The sequence below is a fragment of the Callorhinchus milii genome, unplaced genomic scaffold, assembly GCF_018977255.1.
Source record: "Callorhinchus milii isolate IMCB2004 unplaced genomic scaffold, IMCB_Cmil_1.0 Scaffold6, whole genome shotgun sequence".
Classification (NCBI taxonomy): Eukaryota; Metazoa; Chordata; class Chondrichthyes; order Chimaeriformes; family Callorhinchidae; genus Callorhinchus; species Callorhinchus milii.
The window spans coordinates 22620091-22638070 of record NW_024704747.1 but is presented as its reverse complement, the minus strand read 5'-3'; the positions used below and the strand labels follow the sequence as shown (position 1 = coordinate 22638070).

General features: G+C 38.4%; 1 protein-coding gene across 1 annotated transcript; it reads left to right on the top strand.

The window, feature by feature from the left end:
• Window positions 1-2050: 2050 nt before the first annotated feature.
• inpp1 (inositol polyphosphate-1-phosphatase) lies at window positions 2051-17980 on the top strand. The gene is made up of 6 exons (XM_007890152.2): window positions 2051-2164; window positions 4878-5117; window positions 6891-6951; window positions 10469-10669; window positions 14595-14769; window positions 16729-17980. The coding sequence occupies exons 2-6, from the start codon at window positions 4914-4916 to the stop codon at window positions 17276-17278; spliced, it is 1191 nt and encodes a 396-aa protein (XP_007888343.1). The 5' UTR covers window positions 2051-2164; window positions 4878-4913; the 3' UTR covers window positions 17279-17980.

Genomic DNA, 17980 nt, shown 5'->3' with positions numbered 1-17980 from the left:
TTGTGGGTTTTAAGCCTAATGTGAGTATTTATCTTACGGTTCAGCGCAGGACTGAGGAGCGCTACAGTGTCAGACAGTTCCCTTCGGAAGAGTCCATGATCTAAGATTCTCTCTGTTCCTCGTGTGGATGTTAAACTATAATAATAATCCTTGCATTTGATATAGCGCATTACCACGTCTTCGAGACGTCTCAAAGCGCTTCATGGAATATACCGTACAGTCAATTGACTGCATATTTTGTGGGCAAAATATCTCACGATGATGAAAAGAGAAGGTAGTCAGTCCTAGTATCCTCATCAACAATCCTCCAGGTTACTGTAACTGGCCATTCACTCTCCTGTCTGTGGGATTCTTGCTGTGAACAAAATGGCTGGTGTGTTTGCTAATAAAACACATTTTACAGTTGACAGTCATTAGCTGTAAAGCGCTTTGAGGTGTTCTGACATATAGGTGCTTTTTGAAAAAAACAATGATTGTTATCTTATATTATCAATCAACAACAATAGGCCATGTTACAAATCCGAATCAAAAAGTAATAATGTCTTGTTAGCATGAAAAAAAATCTCACCCCTCTGGTGTATCTTTGCAATGTTAACAGATCAAATAACAGAACAGTTTCGGTTTTACGGATGTTCTGGATGGTAATCACATAATATAAATAATGAAAGAAAGAATTAGAATTTTATCGTGTAATAGTGTTTCAAAGTGCTTTACAGTGATTACTATCAAATACAGTGATTGTTGTCGACAAACGTAGCAATTACTTGTGCGCAGCAAGATCTCACAAGCATCAATGAGTTTTTGGCCAGAACACCAAGATAAGTGAAGTAGTGTAGCTCAGCGGTTAGAGCACTTGCCTCGCAAACTAGAGACCTGGGTTCAATTCCCAGCAAGGCAAAATGTTGGGCAAGTTTCCTTACTCCACACGCCTCTGTTTACCAAGGAGTAAGTAGGATCCCGGGTGTTAGTCGATTGACTGATCGCTTTTCAGGGGGTAATAATTCCTTCATAAAAAGAATTGCTGCAATTGGCTGCTGCGTTTCACCCACAAAATATACAGTCAATTCACTTTACAGTATATTCTGTGATGCACTTTGAGACGTCTAGAAGACGTGACAAGGCGCTATATCAAATGCAAGGATTATTATTAATATTATAAATTCCCTTCCTAATATAAATCTTGTAGGTGTCCTCAGTTATTAGTTTTGACACTTCCATAGCTTTGACTTATTGAAAAACTGTACGACAGGCCTATTGGGGTATGGTGTTAGTTGTGTCATCTGTACTTATAAAGTACATAATTAAAGTACAGTGACAAATCAGATGTGTTAAAGACATAGCCAATTTCCAATATTGTAAAAACTGGTCTTGCAATGATCATTTTAACAGTACCCCTTAAAAGCACCACGAATTTAGGATTTGAATATTACTGGCCGACTGCAAATAGTGCAATAAACATTTTATCTGAGTACTGTGTATCTATACTAATAAAGACAAAGTGTCTGTGTGTGTGTTGTGTGTCTGTCTGTCTGTCTGTCTGTCTGTCTGTGTGTCCACCAATAACACAATAACCGATTGACATAGAGACATGATTTATACCTCATTGGAAAGATCTTGCATGTGGGTTTTTCGGGGATCTCTTATCGTTGATGAGCTATATTTTAATTAAGCCTCAAAATATGATATTCTGCAACAAAGTAGGGCAGAGGAAAGACACACCCTTCTAAAGAAATACATCTATACTAATATATTCTGCAATAAATACAGCAGTTTTTTCAGGTTGTCATGGGAGCTACAGTCCTCCCAACAGGAGTCCTACCAACAGGAGTCCTACTAATAGGAGTCCTCCAAACCAGGAATCCTCCCACTGGAGTCCTACCACACAAACAGGAGTCCTCGCAAAAGCACATTTTCTAAGGGAAAATCAAGACTTTCAAGGACAGATAAAATGCCAGACAAAAGAGAGAAGGTCGATTAAATGAAACTGAAGAACAGAGAACAGCACAGCTGGACTTCAATGCTGAAAGGACTGCAAGAGCAAGGCAAAATGAGTTGACCACTCAAAGAACAGCACGGCTGGACCTGAATGCTGAAACCACCACAACAACACGGCAAAATGAATTGCAGCTCAAAAAATAGCCCGGCAGGACTTTGATGCAGAAAGGCATGTTTTCATTAGTTTGATGAACAATCACTTAAGTAGCACAAAGTAGTCCACAAATGGGTAGAGTGACAGATATCAGTGGGACAAGCTGCTGAAATGCAGGCTGCTGGTCACTAGTACTGCAGTATCATTTCAGATCACACAGAGGTCAGTTAAAGATTAATCTGAGCAATTGTGTCATTTTTATTTAGCACAGTTTGGCCTGGATAAAGAGGAAATTGTTTTCTTTGGCCTGATGTGCTCTTAAATTTAGCAGATTTCAGAACGGCCTTTAATCTTTATAAAACCAAGAATTCATTTTAAAAAGCTTTCTCTTTCGAGAGGCAGACGTCCTGCGGCTTGATACATCAGGTAGAAATCCCTATGGGAAATCCTGAATGATTGTATACAGTAGGAATTTTACAGTACTGTATTGTCATTGATCTGAGTAGATTGAGGTATTTAGAATGATAAAATTGATTGACAGATTACTTGGCAGATGATTCTTTCCTTTGATAGAGGGATCCATTACGAGGAGGCATTGCCTTACAATCAGAACGAAGATAATGAACACTGAAGCTGGGAAGCATTTCTTCCCACAGAGGGTTATGTTGTGAAGATGTGCAATGCTCTGATCCTTGAAAGCAAGTAGAGTTGGAATCACTAGAGATGTTTAAGAGAGTGATATAGGTATACCACACTTGTGAATAGAGGTATTAAAGGGAGGCCATTATGATTAAAAGATCAGTGAAGATCTAGTAAACTGGTGGAACTTGCTTGATGAGTGGAATGCCCGTCTTCTGTTGCTATGTTACATGCAAAGAATAATCATGCTATTATTGAAATAACACCTAGAATTGTGCCTGGTGCTTGGCAATGACTGATATGCCCAGAGGCATGTGACTAACATGTTTAAACTACAGTCCATCATTTGAATCTAAATATGTCAAAGGGCAATGCAGTAAAATAAGGTGTGCCAGTGGAGATGAAATGACATGGGCTGTGAAAAGCTATGGAAATATTTTCAGTGTAGACATGAGTGTTGACATGACTCACAGGAGACAAGGCATTTATTGTAACCCTTACACTATAAATTTATTTTCACTGGATTTGGAGGAATATAAATATACAAAGATAGATTGAAAATGAAAATTCAGAGCTGAGGCCAACAGGCAAGGAGGGAAGTCAGATTTAAAAATGTCTTGTGCTCGCAAAACCAGAATCCCACAGCAACTTGAGTGAGGTTGAGCTGAGAGTGTTGTTGCAAGCAAAGCTGAATGTGGTGGTTTGGGAGGAGACCAGAATGTAAATTTCAAACTGCATTCCAAACCTTGCTTTATAAATTTAGTCAGTGTTGTAATATCACAGCCTCCAGAGATCTTTAATGCACAGAATTATTTGAAAACATCCAGTTGATATCCGCAAGGACTACAAGGCTTACTGACTACGAGTAAATAGGGTAAACACTTTCTGGGGGGAAAAAATCCATCTGGGTTTAGAATTACTTTTTTTTCTTGACATTTCAGAGGGCGCAAAAATTGGCAAATCGTTGAATTCAGTCTTTGAAGCCTGTTTTTGTTAAGTTTATTTTTTGGTAAGCTTCAAAGACTGAAACATGTTTGACAGTTCATCAAATTCTGGAACGCCCTAAAATCCTAAAAGCATAGAATAAATATAGATCACGTTGGAACTTCTCGTTCCCTGTATTCAGTCAAATATACTTAAAAAATATGTGAGCAATCACATGCATGATTCTATTCCCAGAACCCTTAAATTTACGCCAGAGCTATAATTATCTCAAAGAGCCTGGTGGTGAAGGAAATAACCAAGTACTGTACTATAGTTTATTTTTACCAGAGAAGTCTTTACCATTTCCTCAAACAGTGTGTAACTGTTTTGCAAAGGCATTTCATTTTGCTATATTTGCACTCGGAAGCTTTTGAGCTAAATTAACATGAGTGTAAGCGAATAAAAAAATTAAGTAAAGCTTACCTTTACTTTACCTTCACTGGGTCTCGAAGTCAGGCATAAAGTTGACATAGATTGAAATGGGTTTTTATAGTAGCTAACAAAGGTGTGGGGTGAATTTTAAGAAATATAACAGATTTAATGTGAGAATTATTACAACAAATCTGTTGCAAAACATCATATTTTGTTGGACTAATTCCTTGTGCTCTTTTCACTGTGCTGAACAAAAAAAAATTCCATTCTATTTTCTAAATCCGTGTCAGAGATTTGAGACGTGGGTTGGCTGAGGATAAAAGATATATTTAATTCATTCCAATATTACTCATTGGATATTTTCCATACAGTACTTTACATGTGTGATTTATCATTTATTTACCTCCTGCAAACACAATCATTTTTATTTCAGAGTAAGACCTATGTTGTGTTCTTACTTTTCCACCATTGCTGTTTATTTGAAGGGTTATTCTATTCCCCAGGTAATCCAACAGGAGAACTGGCCTGTGTACTCGATCAAATTTTTCCTTACAGAGCATTATATCATTGGAAGTAATAATAATAATCATCCTCGCATTTGATATAGCACTTTATTATGTCTTCAAGACGTCTCAAAGCACTTCACAGAATATAATGTAAAGTGAATTGACTGTATATTTTATAAGTATGTATGCAATTGCATGTAATTGCAAAGTTAGTTTGCTTTGGAACATTTCTTTGTTTGTGTGACACATGTTATGGAAATAACTTTGTTTTCACATCTTGTAACTAGTTATAGGTGAAGAAGCATAGACGTTGAGAACACAAGATGTCAGAAATTTTGACTGCGTTGGTTGAGGTCTCGGAAAAATCTGCCAACCTCGCTCGTGGATGCAAACAGGAGGAAGCGCTCTTCCAGCTTTTGGTACAAGAAAAACTAGGGGACGAGAAGAATAAGAAATTTGTCAACGATTTCAAAACGCTGGCTGATGTGTTGGTCCAAGAAGTTATCAAACATGACATGGGAAAGAAAGTAAGTACTGGAGCAGAAACTAAACAACAACAAGAACAAATTACATTTGTATAGGGTCTTTCATGTCGACAGGACGGTCCAAGGTGCTGGACAGTCAGGGATTTGGACCCGAGCAGGGGATTGGTATCAGGGGTAGTGGAGGACAGGGAGGGTTGGGGTAGGAGGGTGGCAGAATGCGCAATCGAATAGGAGGGTCCTGAGATGAGGCATTTTGAAGGAGGCAAGAGAGGGAGAATGATGAAAGGAATGTGCGGATGCAGTTCCGAAGGGTGGGGGCAGAGGAGCAGAAGGCCTGACCGCCGATGGTGTGGCGGGCTGGGCGAGGGACCTGGAGCAGTCCAGAGCCTGCAGAGCTAAACAAAATAAAATGGTTAATTCGAAAGACAACAGCCAACGAACAGTTCATTTTGATTCTGGGCTGATGTGATTTATAACTGTGCTACTGCTCCACCGGAGTCTGTAAATGCAGTGAGTATTTCACTTCTGGCTTATAAAAGCATAGTATTTTGCAGCGTTNAAAAAAACTGTAATAATGAATTGATCGAGTTAGATCTCTCACACTCAGTAACTAATTCCAGGATTGACTAGGAGAAATGTTGCTGTTTGTTACATTTTATACTGGAAAAATTGGGTACTTTGTATACATGGTACCATTATTAGCCTAGTAGTTAAGTGGCTACCCTGCCTCTACCTCTCTTCCATCGCGTAAGAGTACAGCATATGAAATTTACTTGAGAACAGCCTGAAAAGACTTGCTTTGATCCTGAATTGCCTTCCCCTGGCGATATGACTGACATTAGAAGCTCAGTCCAGACTTGTAGTTCACAGATCCTGTTTCTTTTCATTCCTGTGTTGCAGCACTTTAGGCTTGCATTGCAGTGTAGCAGCATGTCAATGGGCTATGTTCTGGATTAACAGATGTACAGAACAGTGACTTCATGTGTGATCACTGTTTCAGATAAGAATCAAGCCATCAGGCTGAAGAAAATGTTATATGTGATAGATTACTGATGGTGCACACTACTGCTTGCATTTCACTCAGCACGTATAACATTCGAACGCCTCAAAGTGCTAAATAGGTAATTGCTGTCAAATGTGGTTACTTTATTTTTATAGACAAGTGGGTTGCTGTAAATATGGGTTTATGCCAAGAGATCTCGTTCTTTCTATTTTGAGTTCTCAGTTTTGGCTAGGCTATCAGAAGGAGCGAGCAAGGACAGATGAGAGAATTCTTCATAACTGGTTTCCAAGTTGCTCTTTGAAATTTAAGTTGCGAATAAAATAACCACATAGAAATTCTAAGAAGTGTACACGTATTGCTTCTAATTACAAATACCTGTGGTTTTTGGGGTTGTACAGAGGCAGATAGTAATTTATTTAGTTTTCTGTGTTCATGAAGGCAAGGGTGCTATTTCTGGGGACAAAGAGGCTTCCTATTTCGGGCAACCATTGTCAGTGTGAACCCTGTGAGGTCAGGTATAGACAACAATAATTTACATTTATATTGTGCCTTTCACATAAGGAGGATGTCTCAAAGCACTTCACACAGCTGAATGTACAGCAGTGTAAGACAGCCAGAGTAAAGCTCCTTCTTTGCTATCAATATGCCTTAGACCCAATCCCAAATCATTCAGCAGGAAAACCAAATGCACGCACTGGTGTTTTCGTTTGAGGATATGCATTGACATTTGGGTCATTGGGTCAAAGCTGTATTTTAATGAAATGTTTCTTTCATGTTTGTAAACTCATTACCTTTAACAATAACTTATACAGTTTCCAGGACTTGAGGATCACATCTTTGGTGAAGAATCAAATGAATTCACCAATAGTCTAGGTGAGTAAAATGAAAATTTCAAATACACAAAATGAGTATCTCAAGTAATGAGTAAAGGTGAGAAATTCCTCTAAGTACAGTGACTTTTGTGAAGTGAGCTTCCATTGGGAAACATGCTATATGATGAGATAAGAAGGGTATGTCAAGGCAACAGTACTGGAACAGTGCCTGACTTCAGCCAACCCAAAAGAACCCGGGAATGATTTACAAGTAGCAACGTAGAAATACAAAATAGATCCAGAACCAATGCATGTGGCAATTACATCAATTAATTCACTAGAAGTACCTTACAACTATAACTGCTTCTTAGCATTCATCATACAGAAGTCGTGGAATCTCTTGCGACCAATGACCAGAAAATAAATTAATGTAATGTTGCATTTATGTTTCATGTTTCATTGGGTGGTGGGTCGCTGTGAAATATACAATATAAATTGGTGTTGAGCCACTGCAAGACTGACTCTTAACAGGCCGTGAGAAGGTGGTTTCAGTGGCATTTTAGTCTTGGGTCTTAAATTCAATGGGGTCAATTTCTGCTGACTACAATTCTCACATTGTCCTCTGGAAGTCCTTGGAAGTCTAATTGAGAGCTTACAAAGTAAGCCAAGAAAATAAGACCGGAGGATATAAATAAAACATTTCAAAAGTACAATTGAACAAGAGTTGTAAAACATGTATTTATGCAAAGTATGTGTGGAATAATCTATCCAGTAAAGTACTGGAGGCAACAAGATAGAGGTTATTGCGAATACAATTAGATCTCATGATGGGGAAAGTTAAGCATGTATTAGTTGTCAGCGTTCTCATATACGGTTCAAGCCCTACATTATGACTGGGCTCAGTCTTTGCTGACACTCCATTGCAGTGCTGGACGAGTACTTTGTTGAGAGCTGCTGTACCAATGAGACCTTAAATCAAGGTCCTGTCTGCCTATTCAGATGGATGTTAAAGATTCCATGACATGATTTGTAAAGAGAAGAGAGTTTCTCCTGATGTCCTAGCCCGGAATCCCCAAAATAAAAAAAGATAATTCCCTTCATGGCTGTTTGTGACACTTTGCCCTGCCCTGCACAAACTGTGCTGTCTGCCTGCAAATACAGAGTTACTACACTGTACACTTAGCCCAGTGACAATTTGGGGCTTGAACCCATGCATGAGAATGCTAGCTAAGACCGCCTTAACTCTCCCATCATGAGCATTGCCTGTGAAGCATTTTGAGATGTTTTGAGATTATAGGTGCTAAAAAATGATTATTATTATTTTATATTTTAATGTTGTAACAACTTTGGTTAATGAATGATCTTTTCTTAAGATCTTATGAAGCAACTTGATCAAAAGCAATCCTATAATGAAATCTGCTCTCAACAAAGTAAAGTCCAGAGGGAGCAATTTCTGTTCAAAGTATGCACACGCACCACCCAAGCTCAGCCTGCTCAAAGAGTGGAAAGGAACTGTTGTAAACTGTGCAACACCTATGAAGCACTTGTTTGTCAGTCTTCGTAATACCCTTAATCTGAGATCTGACTCACACTGCAATGCAAAGGTCGCTTTGTATCTGTGATGATGAATGTACTTCTAGGTAGCTTTATTTCGCATTTTACTATGTAAGCAAAGTAAGGTAGTTATTCAATTAGTTAACGTATTAATGATCATTAACATATTGTTGAAAACAAGTAGATATTGAGCGGTTGTCTGTTGTGACCCCTCCTCTGACTCTGTCACAATAGAATCTGTTTTGCGGATTGCCATTGGAATGCTATTTAAGGGAAGATCACATTAATGCAACCAAAAAATTCAGAGGAAAGGTGGTATCCAATCACCTGCGCTTCCGACACTTTGACCTGTGGGCCAGAAGGTCCAACACATTGGTTCAATTTAATCAATACATCACAAGCCGCAATTTTCAACCCATCATTATCTGGTACCGTCTGTAATTTAGAATTTAGGGTGTGTAGAGCAGCAGATGGTTATAAGGGAGTTATAAGATTATCAAACAGTTGAGATATTTTAAATAACCTACAGTAAAAGATCGTACGTCTTGTCATCCAATTTAAGTTTCTAGAATTTTGAATGAAATTTGACAACGTACATCCACTTTCCAGATTCTCCCTGAATTAAATATAAAATTCAGGAATTAAATATAAAATATAAAATATGCTTCTGCTTTGCATACCGGCACAGACACGATGGGCCGAATGCCCTCCTTCTTTGCTGTATAATCTCATGATTGATTCTATACTGATTGGAAGTTGTGTTTCTTGTGAAGCTCAGGATCATGCCTGTGCTGTTTAATTGCAACATAACTGAAGTCTTACAGAGTCTGGGTCTGTGCCTATTGCTATCTAAAAGGCGTGTTTGTTGGGCCACTGCCAACATTGTCAAAAGATTCCTGCAGTGAAATGTTTCTTTAAAGTTTAAAATATAATGCACAATTTCAATCTGATAGGCACAATTAGCAGCTGGAGAAACTGGCAGTTATAAAGTTTACTCGTTAGATGTAATATTTAATTTAACTTAGAGTCTCTGATCAGGGTAGAATTTGGGTTCAGAGTGCTTGTTGATTTAATATTTACAGATTCTTCATTTAACCTGTTACCAAAGGCTCAGTCAGTTTAGCCAGTAAATGGCTGATCCATTCACATCAGGATACACTCTATTTATGCTAAGTTAACCTTAAGTTTTAAAGCTTCTGTATTGGATATCTGGTAACACCATTCCCCATTTATTCTGTGTGTCAGAAAAGCTTCAACTTCAACTGCCTGGTTTTCTCTGTTGTATCAAGTTGAAACATTATTATTATTATTATAAACATCTCAAAGCGCTTAATGGTAGTAATAATAATAATGATAATAATAATAATCCTTGCATTTGATTCAGTGCCTTATCACGTCTTTGAGACGTCTCAAAGCACTTCACAGAATATACTGTAAAGTGAATTGACTGTATAATTGTGGGCGAAACGTGGCAGCCAATTGGGCACAGCAGATCATTTTCAAATATAGTGACTCTTTTTAGCTGGCAAATGCAGCATCTATTCATTTTATGCATAGCAAAGAAAGGAGGTCAATAACCAATTTATCTGGATTATAGGTCAGTACACTAGAAGAAATTCCCTCTGTAGTTTCATGAGTTCTCTAACAACCACTTAAAGACGCTATGGCACTTCAAAATTTACACGTCATCTATTTTTAACACAAGTGGTCACTGAAGAGGAATTACGAATACAAGTACATACTACCTACAAACTCAGTCACTATTCTTGATAACTATTGCTTTTGAAGCGATTTAAGACATTTCAATGTTAGGCTGCCATATCAAATTAAGGATTATTATTTATTCACGGGAGGAATGTATTTCTACTCTAGTGTATATGCTCCACTGCTGTATCACCTGACTCCAGTGTTTGTAATGTGCAGGCAGAACCTAGGCAGAAAGTAAGGCTGAAAATAATCTAAATAAGGTAGCCAACACTTTCAACTGTCCTCTCTATTAACTATGGGTTTCTATTACATGACAGGAGAGAAGATTAAAGTTAACATCTGTGGGACGGAGAGTGAAACTGCGTTGTTGCTGAGCAAAGTGCTGGATGGTAACATGACAGCAGCTGGAGTGTTGGCTAAGATTGTTCATCACAACGTCTCCATTGTAGATCCAGCGCTGGAGAAAGTGAAGGCAGTGATTCCCCAGGACACAATAGCAATGTGGGTGGACCCCATAGGTACGTCTATGCACACGATGCACATTAACATAGGAGAAAATGTGTCAATAACAGAAAAAGTTCGAGATTAAATTAGATATTATATGTAACTATATAGATAAAAGATCCAAGTGTATGCTAATGGGTCTTCATGCTGAGTTTCCAGTTATCTTCTTGATCAGATGATGCATAGGGTGAAAAGACTACAGATTGATGAACGTTGAGAAAGGAATGTGAAATACTGTATCTGAGATATAACTTTTGTAAAGAATTTGCTGTTATAATAATAATAATAATCCTTGCATTTGATATAGAGCTTTTCACATCTTCTCGACGTCTCAAAGCACTTCACAGAATAGACTGTAAAGTGAATTGACTGAATATTTGTGGGCGAAACGCGGCAGCCAATTGCGCACATCAGTGTCCCACACAGTCGTGGATTGAAAATGATCAATTTTTTTTTTTTTTGGAGGGGTTATTATTCCTCAATCCTTATACCTCAATCTGTTACCTGTTCCTTATAAGTACTTACCTATAAGTGTTCTTACAAAAGTATTCACTCACTAGGTATTAGCTTAAAACAGACACCCACTCTCTTGCTCTCTCTCATCTAAACAATGTACATAAGAGACTTTGAAATGCCACGTTATAATTAATTTACAACATAACCTTTTGGGGAATGAATCATAACCTTTCTTCTTTATCATTTCCAGTTTTCAAAATGCATTTGTTTTAAGAAACATTGCATTTTAAAATTCAATTTTGCCTTTGTAAAGGTTAACAAGAGCTAAAAGGTTTGATTAACTTTATTCAGCTGCCAATTGATGTAGCCCTAACTAGGCTGCGGTTACAAGAACTAGGCTGTGCTTTAACAGTGCGAGTTGCTGTATTGATGTGATCAAGATAAGCAATAGAGCAAACTGCATACTTCTATTTTTACAAAAGTAAGATTATAACAACTTGGAAGTTGCACGAGTAACTTTCAGTAGCCTGGAAATAGTTGTGAATAGAAAGCCAAATATATCTTGCAAACTTTGACTGTTTTAACATGGCTTTGTATTAAGACTAATAAATGGAGTTTGTTTAAGACAAAGTGTTTTTTAAAACAAACCCAATGCACGGCTACCACACAAAAAAAACATCTTCCTGTTAGCCTTTGTGTAAATGGCAACAATACCTCAATCCAATAACCGAGCACTTCCTTTACTATGTCAGCCCCACTCTCGTCTTGTCATTCAGTGAATTCTTAGGAGGAATTAACTGTGCGATACTTTCATAAAAAATGCACAGATATCCATTTTTACCAGTTTCACTACTTCAAATTGTAAGACTATATGGTGTATGTTGCATGGTTGAAAGCGAAGAGAGAACTAGCAGTTTTACAGTGCATTAGCAACATCAAAGCATCTCAAAATGCTTCACAAGTACTAATTATTAGTGGAGTGAATTGTTTTGTAGAATGTAGCAGCAGGCTTTTGCACTAGCAACAACAACAAATTGCATTTATATAGCTTGCTGAGCAAGTGCAAAAGGCTGCTATGACCATAGAGCCATAGAATTATACAGCACAGAAGGAGGCCATTCGGCTCTCTGAAAAGAGCTATCCAAATCAATCCCACTCCCCCGCGCTCTCCCCATAGCCCTGCAAACTTGTCCTCCCCAAATAATTATCTACTTCTCTCTTAAAAGTTGTTATCGAATAAGGCTTCCACCACCCTTTCAGGCAATGCATTCCAGATCCAAACAACTCGCTGTGTGAAAACATTTCTCTTCACCTCCCCTCTGTTTCTTTTAACAACTATTTTAAATCGGTGCCCTCAGGTTACCAACCCACCCGCCAGTGGAAATAGTTTCTCCTTGTTCACCCTATCGAATCCCCTCATAATTTTGAAAACTTCTATTAAGTCTCCTTCTCTACTCCAAGGAGAATAATCCAAGCTTCTCTAGCCTCTCCTGATAACTCAAATCCTGGTACCATCCTGGTAAATCTTCTTTGCACCCTCTCTAATGCCTTGACATTCTTCCTAAAGTGTGGGGCCCAGAACTGAACACAGTTCTCCAGCTGAGGTCTAACTAGTGTTTTGTAAAGGTTCATCATAACTTGCTGACTTTTGTATTCTATGCCCCTATTTATAAAGCCTAGTATCCCATATGCATTTTAACAGCTTTATCTACCTGTTCTGCCACCTTCAAAGATTTACTGATATGATGAACCACAAATATTCGTAAACTGAATGGCCGATTAATCTGAGGATTGTTGGCCAGGACAGACAGAGAAACTCTCTTTTCAAGTAGTGTTATGGGATCTTTAATTTCCATTTCAAACAAGTCTCATACAAAAGACTGAATCTCAGATTTAGGGAGTACTGCTTTAGAGTGTCATTTTAGATTGTGAGGCTTGAACTCTCAATCTTCTGCTTCCAACTGAGACAAAAAGACATTAAAAGATCCATTAATATGTTTTCTTAGAAACATTTTTCTGTGTGATCCATAAACTGCACCACAATCTACCAGCGAAATTATGTTGCAGTGCAGGATTTCTGAGTTTAGACATTTTCCTGCAATAAACAGGATATTTCTCCTAAATCTTGCCCAAACATATTAATTTCTTTCTTTACAAAATTCATTTCTTATCAGTGGAAGCAGGAGCTTAAAGACTGCTCATTTTCCCTGCAGGATAATTTCCAGTTCCTGACTAAATAGACATATCCAGCTTTGGAAATGGCCCCAGTAATAAACATCGACTATATCTGGAAACTCATGTTAACAATTCAAAGGAAGCTGCCCTTCCTTTGTACGCAAGCATTAAACAAAATAGTTTTGCTGTGAATCGCGTGCCTAACTCAACCGTCACCATTATGTAATGCAGATGCTCAAGGACTCAAAAAGCATTGCATTGAAGATAGACTCTGCCTCACATTAAGCAAAATCTCCAAATTAAGTAGTTTTAGATCTTGACATTCATCGTAACATAGGGTGGATATTAAAACCATATCAAGACACAATTAAGAAGGAACAAGCATTCCAGCTTTCAAAAAAAACATAATCAAATCACTGGGTCCAGATGTTTTCATAAGTCATGAGATTTTGAATCGCAATATGACTATGGATTAGATTACTTCATCAAAATCTCTTTAGGATGTCTGTGTTATGTTTCGAATGTTTGTACTGCAAAGCTGAAGGAGAGGCTTCAGTCAATTTGGGATCTAATAATAATAATAATCGTTGTATTTGATATAGTGCTTTATCACGTCTTCGAGACGTCTCAAAGCACTTTACAGAGTATACTGTAAAGTGAATTGACTGTATACTTTGTGGACGAAACGCGGCAGACAAATTGCACACAGCAGTGTCCCACAAAGTCGGGGATTGAGTGACTAAATTCTTCTTTTTTTTTGAAGGGATTATTTCTTCCAGTAAAGCGATCCGCCAATCGACTAACAACCGGGTTCCTACTTACTACTAGGTGAACAGAGGCATGTGGAGTAAGGAAACTTACCTGTTTTGCCCTGCCGGGACTCTAACCCAGGTCCTCTTGCTTGCAAAACGAGTGCTCCACAAGTCCTGTACAAGTTCTGGTTATTTATTGGACCAAAGCCAACAACCAGCAGTTTAATATCCTAATGGTTGTCACATTGTTACTGTAAATTTTATTAAGCAACAGCAAGCATCTTATTGGCAGAGAAAATGTACAATTAATTTATATGCCTTACACTTTAACTGCTGTTTTCTTTTCAGAGAAAGGGAATCAACATCGAAATTACAATATCAACTTCATTTGCAGGAGAATAACTCAAATGTCCTTACAACTGACTGAGATCAGTCCTGATTTCCAATAATAATATAATATAATAATAATCCTTACATTTGTAAAATAGATTGACTGTATATTTTGTGAGCGAAATATGTGTATATTGTTCTTACACAATTGTGCTTGTCTCTCTAGATTCAACATTTCAGTATATAGAAGGACTTGCTGACGAGAAGCCTACAGATGGAATTTATGCCAAGGGTCTTCAATGTGTAACCATTCTGATCGGAGTGTATGACAGAAATACTGGGCTACCCATAATGGGTGTTATTAACCAGCCCTTCATAGCCCGCGATCCAGAAACTCTCAGGTAACAAAGTTTTAAGAACTTTCTCCTTTCCAGGAAACAAATCAGTGAAATTTGTAATCCTAGATTAGTATGTGCTAAGTCAGATACTTCTCAACCTCCCAAAAGGTTCTATGTGAAGCATAATGTCTGCCGTATTTTTGGAGGGGAAAATGCAACATCCAAATTCAATGTATGTAGAAATATCTCAGGAGTTCAGTTGGTTGAGTAGTGCACTGAAGACCAGGAAGTTGTGAAGTGTTGCTGTCAAACTGGTGCAAAGAATTAAAGAAATAGCAAGATCTGTTTATTTCTAAGGTACATGATTAAACTGATCTTTGAAACCACTATTTTAGGGATAAAAATGGTTTCTAAAATATATGATTGGGAACACTCAGCGGTAGCAGAGGGAACAAAGTGATATTCTCACTGGGAATGCAGAGCACAAAGTGTGACGTGCTTCTTGAGAGGAATGTGGGTCAGTTTTGCAATGTGTGAGAAGATGTCAGTTTGTTCTGTGTAGCTAACGACTGTAGATGGTGCTGTTGTAAAATAACCAGTTACCTACTATGTGGCCTCTCTTCAGAGGAGTAATTATGCTAAATAATTCCAATGGCACAGCATTAGCCCTGCACATTTGAGAGGCTCTGTGCTTGGTAGAGAAGTTGGATTTTCTTCAAGTTACATGTAATAATTCGAGCTTTCCTACCGCTTAAACATGCTTAAAGTGGCTGAGGGAAAAAGAGTGAAGGGCCAGGTCAGGCTACAAGCTCTGCAATCCTGCATATTTATACATTTTTGTTAACCAGACCCGTAATGTATTAAACATATTAAATCAATGATCATTTAAAACAGATGAAAATAATAGGCAGATAATTATTGGGTGTTTCCGAGGGCACAATTTCCCTTAGAAACAGGATTGCATTATAAAGAAGCCTGAAATACATCAGGCCGATTCATGGGTTCTAATGCAATCTATTGTCAGAGTTTAGTTCCCATATCAGCATTAAATGCATCGCCAAACAGATTCCTTGTTATAGAATCCTATTAGAACTTGTCACACACTGGACTGGACTCTGTTCTTTCCATGTGCCTCAGACCTTGCTGTCCAGGAGAACAGATGGACATTTGCTTACTGGCCTCTGCTAATGACAGCGTCCCTCACAAGAACAATGTCCTTTGTGAAAGATAGTTTTTCAGAGTTTGTTTTCCAGGATACTGGGAGAAACTCCTTTCTCTTTAGAATTGTGTCATAGGATCTATAATGTCCACCTGAACAGGCAGACAGGGCCTCAATTTACCATCTTATCTGAAGGACATCATCTCTGACAATGCAACACCCCCCGAGGACTGGAACATTGGAGTGGCAGCTTAAATTACATGATTTCAAGTCCTGGTGTAGGACTTGAATCCACAGCCTTCTGACTCAGAGACGAGAGTGCTACCACTGAGCCAAGCAGACTCCCATTAACTGCACTTTGCAACTATCAGATATGCAGAAGTAATAGACATGCAAATATCTGGGGAATTTCAAATTTGAAGATAACAAAATCTGAAAAAACAAGCCTAGCAAGAAAACCACATTCGAAAAAAAAACAGTCTTGTTCACTGGTCTTTTTAGAGTCTTTGACCAGTTGGGATTCGTGAATCATTGTTTTGTCAATCTCTCAATGATTTAACAAAACAGCTTCCAGTTTACATACGCCACATTATCTCCCTGCCTCAATTCCTCAAGGTTATTCTCTTTTATCTATCTTTCAATCCCACCTGGAGGCATATCTCTTCAACCACCCCTATGGTCACCTCCCCTTCTCCCTTGTTCAACGTTAAACCCCACCATGGTGCTGTGTTCTGAGGCACTATCCTGCAGGAAGGGCACAGTATACATGCAAGATTTTGTTGTTAGACCCTGCAATGATATCACCGTCTTGTTTAATGCCTACAAAATTACCAAATCTTCATTTAATACCTTTTTTTTCTCAGATGGAGAGGGCAGTATTTCTGGGGGATCTCTTATGGGGAGACCAAAATATGCTCACTGCATTTTCAGGATCAGAGTGCAAATGCTGCTCTCGGTAATGATCACCTCAGCAACCGGAAGCAGAATGAAGATCACCAAGCAGAAAGCAATGGTCTATCAGTGGTTATGAGCACGAGTGAAAATGAAAACATCAAGCGAGCACTGTCTCTTCAACGGTTGTACTACGCGGCAGGAGCTGGCTACAAGTGCCTATGTGCTGTCCAAGGCTTTGCCAGTCTCTATCTTTTCTCTGAAGATACTACTTTCAAGTGGGACTGCTGTGCACCTCATGCTATACTGAGATCCTTGGGAGGAGGAATGGTAGACTTCAGAGAATGCTTGAAGAGAAAAAAGAATGGCAGCTTGCATGAGCTTCCTGAGTTAGTCTACAATGCCCCAGTGGATAGGGCCAAAGGAGCAGAGAGATGGGCTAATAAGGGAGGTTTGGTGGCATTTCGCTCTCCCAAACACTTAGATACCATTATGAATATAATTTCAGAATTAAACCTCTGATAACGATTACCTCAGGGGTTTTGACTATTTTTCAGTTTCAGTGGAAACAGCGTTTCCAGTAAAGAATGGATAAGTAGGTTGTTAAAAATAATGCATTAAAAAATTACAGTATGTGCCTCAGGTTCTGTCTTCGTATGTTTCAGCTAGCAACTTAACAAAGCAGAGCAACTGGAACTCAGATATTATAGGGTGAGTGCACAGAACCGAAATTCAAAATTCATTTCAGCAAGAAATAATTAATACTAGTGTACAGTGTAGTTTAAGCCTCAAAGCTACAGTTATATTCAAGTGCTGTGCAGCTGCTTAACACTATAAAATTAAGTTTTTGATTTTTTTAAATATGCATATTTTTCATGACAACCCAGGTTTCAGTAACTGCCCCAAACTGATTCTGAATAGAGACTAAGCAATGTAAAGGGCTGGACTGTATTTTGTTTTAATTCACAGTGGTGTCTGGATCAAGTAAGATATTCTAGTTTTTATATTCTCTTTGTTTGCAGGTAGTTGACCTTCTACACCCAAATGTAGGTAAGCTTCATAATAGGTGGGTTTCAATAACGACAGAAGATTCAGACTAATTCAACGGTATCAACCAAATGGGTCAAATTGAATTCCGTCCCCCCCTTTTCTGCTTGTCCTTATAATCTTCTCCCTTCCAGCATCCCCCAGTTCTGACGAAAGGTCATTGACCTGAAATGTTAA